The 9,558-nt window shown below is 43.7% G+C and overlaps 1 protein-coding gene across 1 annotated transcript; it reads right to left on the reverse strand.

Moving 5' to 3' along the window:
* Nucleotides 1-7,950: 7,950 nt before the first annotated feature.
* Nucleotides 7,951-9,343, reverse strand: LOC311231760 (netrin-1-like; the record flags this gene model as incomplete). The annotated part of the gene is made up of 2 exons (XM_084318383.1): nucleotides 9,307-9,343; nucleotides 7,951-9,019 (listed from the first exon to the last, which is right to left on the reverse strand). Exon 2 carries the CDS (start codon nucleotides 8,977-8,979, stop codon nucleotides 7,951-7,953), a length of 1,029 nt encoding a protein of 342 aa, XP_084174509.1. The 5' UTR covers nucleotides 8,980-9,019; nucleotides 9,307-9,343.
* Nucleotides 9,344-9,558: the final 215 nt, after the last annotated feature.

Here is a 9,558-nt window from a genome sequence, read left to right on the forward strand (position 1 = left end):
TAACCAAGCCTTTCCATTACACACACACACACACACACACACACACACACACACACACACACACACACACACACACACACACACACACACACACACACACAAACACATACTCACACACGCACACACACGGACTCACACTGAGTGCGATCTGTGTTGCATTATGTGTTTAGCCAAAGCAATGAAACCAAACCAAAGCCACAGAAATGCTCACTTTTTACCCGAAGGACCCTGAACTCAACAAAGGGAACAGACAGACTGTAAAGTCTTATAGTCTAGTCTCTTCTGTGAACTGAACACAGTCCACCTCCTCTCCGTGTGTGTTGTGACCCGTGCTGCTGTGCCAGAGGTTCTGGAAGGAACTGTGGCTAAAAAGTGATGTCTTTCCTCTGGAGGGCGGCCATGTTGGCTCAGACGGGTGCAGTTTGTGTGCTCTGCTACTACCCAGCCGGGTAATGCATTATGGGTACTTCTGATTTGATTTTCATTTCAACACGGTGCCATGCGTCAACATCACTTTAACATACATCGCTCTGTCTCTCTTCTTTCTCGTGTCCTCACATGTACGTATATGCACACAATGACGTGCAGACGTATGTGGGTGTACACACACACACACACACACACACACACACACATAGAGCTGCCGCGGTATTGATGTTTTCCTTACCGCACACATTTGCAAAATATTTACTACCGCCGCGGTACACACACACAAAAAAAAAAAAGTTTGAATGCATTTTTTTTGTAGTCTACTCTTTATAGCATATAGCCTGCCTCTAGTCTAAATGTCTATCTTTAGAGGATGACTTTGCAGCATGAATATTGTTTGGGATTCGGCATGCACGCATTCGTTATTAAAAGTGAAACACGGATTCGAAGTCTCCCCTACGGTGTCGCGAGCAGGGGTGGTAGCGGCGCGCCCGCCGGTTACCCCCCCGACCCTTTCTTCTTCTTATTATTATAACGTTACTACTTATGATTACAAAGGCATTCGATTTGTGGCATTAACGTTAGTATAGTTACACGTTCGTATTTACCAGACCATAGCAAGGCAAGCGTTACTCAATTAATATCTAAGTTCCTTTCTTTGCTCAGAGCGTGCCGAGTTGTACCCATTCTGCGGTCTGTTAATAAAGTTTTCAATCAGACAAGTGTATAGAACGAAGGGCTTTTATTATAACATTTCGTTGCAGTAAAATCATTATGCCTCGTTCCCTGAGGAGCGACGGCGTCGGTAATCCACTCCGGTCTCCGGTGGGAGCTAACGTACTATTAGCCGTGTTGTGATGGCTGAGATTCAGGAAGTAAAAGCGCTGCAAGATGCTCCAAGCATGTGACGCGTATCTCTTCTGACCAATCAGTGGTCTGCAGTGTTTCATGTGACTTTTCTGGTACCCAATAGGGTCGCTTGGAATCTCGACAGAGAAGTACGGTATATCTGCAGAGCCGCAAGCCCAACGAGAGCGTAATAATAATAATAATATATTAAAAAACAGCGGTGATGCCGGTATTCAGCCCAACGCTGCGGTGGGCATGATGTAACAGCGATACCGCGGTAATACCGATACCGCGGCAGCTCTACACACACACACACACTAACGCGGTGGTAATTAAAGTGGTAATTAGTGTTCAATAACGATGGTCTTTGGTTTATAGTAGCAAGTGTTAGCTGCAACATTTGGTAGCTGACATTAGCTTAAATTCTTGGTACTATAGCTAGTGTCATTGCTAATGCTAGCTAACGGCAAAAGAGAAGGTGATGCCAGTAACTAGTTACTCTAATCTGATCACTTTTTCAATAAATAGTAATCTAATTTACTTACTTTTTACAAGCCAGTAATCTGATTACAGTTACTTTTCCAAGTGGCTGTGCGTTACTATTTAGTTACTATCTCATAATGCTGATGATAAGAGAGCCAGGGGTACAGTCAGCTAGACCGGAGATGGGACGTGCGCTCGCCCACGCACTCACACAGCCACACACACATGAGAATAACAAACTATAATACCATGTTTTATATTACACAATGGTTTTACAATTAAATTTTTTATTAAAATTATATTATATGCATTTTCTATTTTATTTCGTTTGGGAACCACTGTCCTAGAGTGCCTGAGCAGTGGACAGCTGTGACCTTATATGAGCAGCCAATCATGATTTATGACATTATGCACTTTTTTTTTTTTTTTATCTTTCTTCCCCTCCTTTTTCCCGATTTTTCTCCCATCCCACCCTTCCTGGTTGTTGCGTACTTTCCCCCACTGTTGGTCCGGGAGACCGGAGACTGTCACATGCTTTCCTCCGACGCATGTGCAGCCTGGGGCAGGCCAACCTGGCCGCGCAGGTTCTCACCGGGGAGAGTGTAGCGTGTGGGAGGCCACACTATCTCTCCTCAGTTCCAACCCTCGCTGAGCAGGCGCCCCGACCGAACTGTAGGGGTCGCTGTCCACAACGCCCAGGACCCACCCTTCAGCTTTCCCACCCCCTGATACAGCCAATTGTATCAGTGTGAGAGGACAGCCAAGCTGATAGCAACGCCGGGAGCTGGATTCGAACAGGCGAATCCTAGTGTCTCCCGGTGTTGGTGACGAACGTAATCTCCGTGCGCCACCTGCCCCCCCTGACATTATGCACTTTCAATAAAGCATTATTTAAAAACAAAACAGTTTCTTATGTTGTGGCAGCAGCAGGGGGGACGACGACGACTTCGTAACCTAGTTACTTTCAAAGTAACTAAGTTACTTTGATAATCAAGTAATCAGTAAAGTAACTAGATCACTTTTTAAAGGAGTAATCAGTAATCAGATTATTTTTACAAGTAATCTGTGGCATCACTCAAATGCTTCGCATCGCGGGATGACGGCTTCTATACCACATATAGTTCTCCATCAGATGTCTAAATTACCGCATTATGATCTCAATCTAAGAATTATGATCAGGGTTGTCAATAGGGAGAATTAACATAGTTTCTATGTCAAACAGAGGTCCAGCATTCTTGCCCACCTTAATCCAGCCGCATCCGCATCCTCACCCTGCTTAACCCGTTCACTACCACACTACCAAAGGGTTAACCCTTTCACTGCGACAATACAGAGGGTTAACACTTTCACTGCCACACGACAAAGGGTTAACCCTTTCACTACCATTACGGAAGGTTAACCCTTTCACTACCACACTACAGAAGGTTAACCCCTTCACTACCACACTACAGACGGTTAACCCTTTCACTACCACATTACAGACGGTTAACCCTTTCACTACCACACTACAGAAGGTTAACCCTTGCACTACCACACCACAGAAGGTTAACCCTTTCACTACAACGCTACAGACAGTTAACCATTTCACTGCCACATGACAAAGTGTTAACCCTTTCATGACCACACTACAGAAGGTTAACCCTTTCAGACGGTTAAGTGGTAGTGAAAGGTTAACCTTCTGTAGTGTGGTAGTGAAAGGGTTAATAACAACCCTGGGACTCCTGTCCTCGGAGGTCCATCAAAAGCCACATAATCACCCAGATATTCATACTGAGTATTTACAGTTTGCTTTCGGGGGCCCTGCGCCGTGACTGAACAGGTGTGAGCGTCACTACAGTAACTCACTTCTGAAGAACAACTGGATGATATGAGGATGGAAGAGATGAGAGTTTTTGTTAGCACAAATTCTTTACACAATACATATATACATAGAAGATACAGTATGTATTAACTTCCCATCGTCCCGTTGTCATTGGATGACAAAAGATGCATATAGTACAATCCAAATGTCTTGGATTACCCCAAAGTAAATACTACTGGACTCAATATCATTATGAAAAGTTACGCATAATCTGAATGCACATGTGCACACTCACACACACACGCACGCGCCAACACACACACACACGCACGCACGCACGCACACACACACACACACACACACACACACACACACACACACACACACACACACACACACACACACACACACACACACACACACACACGCATGCATTCACTCACTCATGCACGCATGCACGCACACACACACTCACACACGCGCACACACACACACTCACACACGCGCACACACACACACTCACACACGCGCACACACACACACACACACACGCACACACACACACACACACACACACACACACACACACGCACACACACACACACACACACACACAGTGTCTGATGGAGAACCCTGCAGAAATCATCCCAGAGGAATGTGTTGCTAAAGAGAGTTGCCTCGCTGACAACATGATGGATGCAGTGAGTGACGGTCCTTTGTGGCTCCACGGCCAGACATGCTATACACATGCTGGTTCAGAGAAAATAAAGTGTCAAAGATATTCACAGTGAGGAAGGGGGGGTGGGGCAATTCATTCCTATCAAAGAGGTTGTGTCTAAACAGGCCTTTTCCAGCATGTGTCACTGACTGTGGATGTGCGACATGAGAAGAGACTTATCTATAAAAACCAACCGACTATCGTGGATTCATCAGTCATCCGTCGTGAGACTGGATCATTATGGGTAGAAGATTGGATAATATAGGACTGGACGTGTCTACAGCCATGTTTCTTAAATGATGGGTAGGATCCAAAATGGTTCCCCATAAGACCAAACAACGACTATGTTTCAATGCGTTTAGGTAAAGGGTAAGACTAACTTTACTCAATTCAGGCCCTGACCCGGGATGAAAGAGCATAATAACGCTGTGGCGTTATAGGGTATTTGAAAGAGCAGGGAGAGAGAAACGGCCCATTGCAGCCTCCGTCTTGGCCTTTTTCATTTCCTGAAAGACATTGTCACCTCTCCGGGGTGCACTCTTTGCTAGTTGCTACAGTCAGTCAGCGAGTGCGTAGATATTTCCACAAAGCCTCCGCCTGTTGATCTAACAACGTGTTCACCTCTGCCACCGGGAACGTCTCCGAGTTTTTGGAAATGGACAAAACCAGCAAACAAAAACCTTTTAAACACCTGCCATGTGTCAAAACAGCCGACACATGCCACGGGTGACTGTCAAACAATATGGCTCTCAGCAGGCCCGCTGCGGAATGGAAATACAGACACGGGGAGTTTGAGTTGGTTTGCGTTACTGCAGGTCGAATGTGTCTGTCTGTGATTGTATGCAGCAAACAGAGTGGAGCCAAGTTGTGATTTTTGATTATTATAATTTTCTTTTACTTTTGATCGCTATCATCGCCATCATTCTTCTCACCCTCCTCCTCCTCTTCCTCATCCACATTCTCGTTCTCCTCTTTATCCTCCGCCTCCTCCTCCTCCTCCTCCTCCTCCTCCTCCTCCTCCTCCTCATCATCATCAGCAGTAGCAGCAGCACCTTAGCGTATACTGCCACAACCATATATCTAATCAATTGTTTCAATGATTGTGTGATCCTAGTGATTCTGAGAAACATTTAAAGTAACTGCACCTACGAGCTACAGCACGTATAATAAGTAAAGCGTGGTCTTCTCTGGTATTTTAGTAGGCGGGCTCGCGACTCGAAGGCCATGTTTCAAGCTTCTACGTCAAATAAACACAACTAAGTCCAGTTCTTCTGTCACCCTGCATAAGAGTGACACACGGCTACAGGGTTCCCCTTTGTTTCCCCCCCTTTGATGAGTTGTCCAATCAAATCTGTGTGATTCACTGGAGTTCTCGAATTCTAAGATAGAGTTCTTAGAAAATGTTTGAAATAAAATATAAAATAAATAAAACTCACTGAAAAGGGTTTAAAACTGTAAGCACAGCATCCACGACACAACCGCATGTTTGAGATTCTCTTAAAAAATAATAATGTTTAAAGCACATGAGGTTGATTTTCAACCCCGTCTGGTCAAAATCCTATCATGTGCATCCTTCCTGAAACCCAGCTAAATTGTTAAAGCAATTTCATTCATCCAGACAATTCAGCCTAACAAAAAGCCTATAAGCTCAAGCCCCCAGCCCCCCCCCCCCCATCTCCTTCTGTGTCATATATGCACCTTATCTTTACAGCACTGTCACGTTGAAACGGATGTACCCGGCCGCTGTTCCTGCAGTAAGTGTGAGTGTATTCTGTATCACTGTCCTGGGCTGTAATAACTACTGTATCTTTGATGTCTGTGCCGCTATCTGGCTGCAGCTGATGAAACAGCCCCGGCTCAGTGTTCAGAGGGCGAGCACTATAGTAGCAGCACTAGTAGTAGCAGCAGCACTTTAGTAGCAGCACTGGTAGTAGCAGCACTATAACAGCAGCACTAGTAGTAGCAGCACTATAGTAGCAGCACTAGTAGTAGTAGCAGCACTATAGTAGCAGCACTAGTAGTAGTAGCAGCACTATAACAGCAGCACTAGTACTAGTAGCAGCACTATAACAGCAGCACTAGTAGTAGCAGCACTATAACAGCACCACCAAAAGAAGCTGCATTTATCACACATTACAACTTCGTCTCATGGCTTGATTTCTAATGAGAGCTTGGAATTAATTCCATGGAGACCTATTAAAAGCAGTGAGAAGCCTTTTAAGATTTGTTTTGGGGTATTAATCAATCCAAGTCTTTTAGAGGCCTCTGAGGTTCAGTGCATTCATTGATAAATACCATAATCATAATTATTATTATTATTATCATTATTATTATTATGATAATACTCAATAAAAACAAAAATGTTTGCTATCTGTCATTATATATGAAATGCTAATAAAACCAAATTGCATTAACACCTCAAATGTTGATGAGGGTTCTATAGTTGACCAATCAACTTTGAAATAACAATAATTACATAATAATAATAATAATAATAATAATAATAATAATAATAATAATAATAATAATAATAATAATAATAATAATAATAATAATGACAATGATAACAATAACAACAACAACAACAACAACAACAACAATAATAATAATAATAATAATAATAATAATAATAATAATAATAATAATAATAATAATAATAATAATAATAATAATAATAATAACATAATTTTATCATGAGCCATAACCACATTAATTGCTGGCTAACAATTTTGATGAATAGCTAATTGACTTTGATCTGGAAAAGCAAATATGCATTCAATTACAACCGCTGTGGGCTAGTCATAAAGGTTTTCAAATCAATTAAAAAAGCATGGTTTTATTGCAGCGGTACAAGTTTAACCATGAGAACCATGTCAGTGAGTGATGAGGTGCAGAGTGGGCCCGTTTGAGGTGGTCGAACAGACTGTTTGAGCTATAGGCTAACGGCTAAATGGACTATACGGCTTTCAAATTGGAAATCCATGTTGCATGTGACTTAAATGTGGACGTGCGCCATAATTTCTTAAAAGGAAGTGGACCTCAGTGGTTTTACTGAGAGACCAGCTTTCGGTTTGATACATTTTTCAAATTGGCTACATTACTAGCAGCAGCAGCCTTATAGACTGACGGAATGAAATGGCAGGTGATAGCTGTATATTATTATAATTATTATATTATTGTTATGATTATTATGAATAATAACAACAACAATAATAATAATAATAACATTAATAATAATAATAACAACAATCGCAATTCACATTATTTTTCAAACTAATCTAAACGTTTCCGTTTTCAGAAAGCAAATGATTGGACAGAGAAAACAATAAACTTACAAAAGTAAATAGACTGTGTGCTAAGAATGTCATCAGGCAAAACATTTACAGTTAGAAAAGTGCCCATCATGTCATTGTTTATTATTATTATTATTATTATTATTATTATTATTATTATTATTATTATTATTATTATTATTATTATTATTATTATTGGAAATATCCTCACAGTACTATTGCAATTCAAGCCACATAGTTAGGCGACCTAAACTTCCATTAAACAAAATATGAACCCAATTCCCCCAATAGCAGTATACTCTAATATTCTATACATTTGAATCAATAGGAGTAGTACTGAACACATGATTATAGGAAAACAACATGTTTGGATGAACTTACTCACCCACGCATTCGTTGGCCTCCCTGGCCGTAGCGCGCTGCCACGGCCGGTCGTAGTGGAAGGGCTTGCACCTGTCACACTCCGCCCCCGCGGCGTGGTGTTTGCACTCACACACCAGCCCTCCATCCCGGTCCTTCACGCACCGCGACGCGTGCCCGTTGCACTTGCACCTGCCGCCGACCTGCAGGTCCGACACCGCGTAGAAGTACGAGTCCCGGGCCAGCTGCGAGTCGTCCTCGTTCTCGTCGCCGAACGTGTGCAGCCGGCTGAACGTCACGGTGATGTCCGTGGCCGTGACCCAGTCCTGGAGCACCGGCGAGTTGTCGAAGTCGTGCGCCGACGGCCTGCCGTCCAGGGTGCTGAAGGCGATGAGGCCGCCGGACAGCGGGTGCATGTCGGTGTGGGAGTCCGTGCAGAGCGCCTCCTGCTCGTTCTGCTTGGTGATAGCGGCCCTGCTGGGCTTGTTATACATCTTCCTGCATTGGGTCGAATAAAATTGGAAAGGAACCCAAGTTTTGCCATAGTCCATAGACTTAAAAATAGCCATAGATTCGGGTCGCGGTGAACAGAACTGCAGGCTCACGTAGGTGACCTCGAACTTCTTGCCCAGGGACAGTGTCACGGTGACGTTCTGCGGAGCCTGGAGGAAGTTCTCCGACCGCCAGCAGGTGAGGTTGTGCGGGTTGTTGAGGTCCGTCAGGTAGGCCGGCGGGTGGTACTTTCTGGGGTCCGTGGCGTCGCACGTGTGGCAGTTCCTGTGCCTGTCGTCGCCTTTCTCCCGGACCACGCAGTACCGACTCGCCGTTTTCCCACAGGTGCTGGAGACTCGCACCTCCTTCCCGAAAGCAGAGTTCACGAAATCGGGGATGCACCGTCGCGGGTTCCCGTTCTCGTCATAGCACGGGTCCGGGGGAGAGGTCTGCGCGGCGAACACGCTCATTCCGTATCCAGCGGCGCGCACACCCCGCGACATCAGGGACACCACCGTCACCACGGTGACCACCACGTCCACAATCAAAATCATTATTATTTATATTCCAAGGTGACCGGGATCTCTCTATACGCTGAAAAACACAGCCGTGGGGGGAACAGTGAGAAGTTTGTGATGATGATGATAACGTATTGCTGCTAACTTGAAGAGAGAAAAACATATATCAATGCATTTAATTTGATTTACGCATACACGTCATTTTTAGACAAAAACAATATTTCGAAAATTGTCAGTATTTAACACATCTGCTAATAATTAACGTAACAATATAACTGCCAGGAATCGTATCTAATTGTATCATATTGCAATGTTAATCAAAAGAGATAAAAAAAAAACCTCCATTAATTAAGCGCACTATACCTCAGAATAAAAAAAATTAAAAAAAAATCACCAGTGCAGAAAAGTTGTCAAAATAGAAGTGTGGCCGGCTATACTCTCTATTGGGACGCCAGTGTTTTCTTGTTTGTTTCTTGAATCTCCTGCGCAAAATAGAGACGGGTGCTGCGGATATAAGAGCCGTTACTCTCCTTATGGCAGTTTCACTCGTCTTGTCTGTCTTTCTCATTCACTCTCTCTCTCTCTCTCTCTCTCTCTCTCTCTCTCTCTTTCTCA

Source organism: Notolepis coatsorum (genome assembly GCF_963971535.1).
Source record: "Notolepis coatsorum genome assembly, chromosome: 7".
NCBI lineage: Eukaryota > Metazoa > Chordata > Actinopteri > Aulopiformes > Paralepididae > Notolepis > Notolepis coatsorum.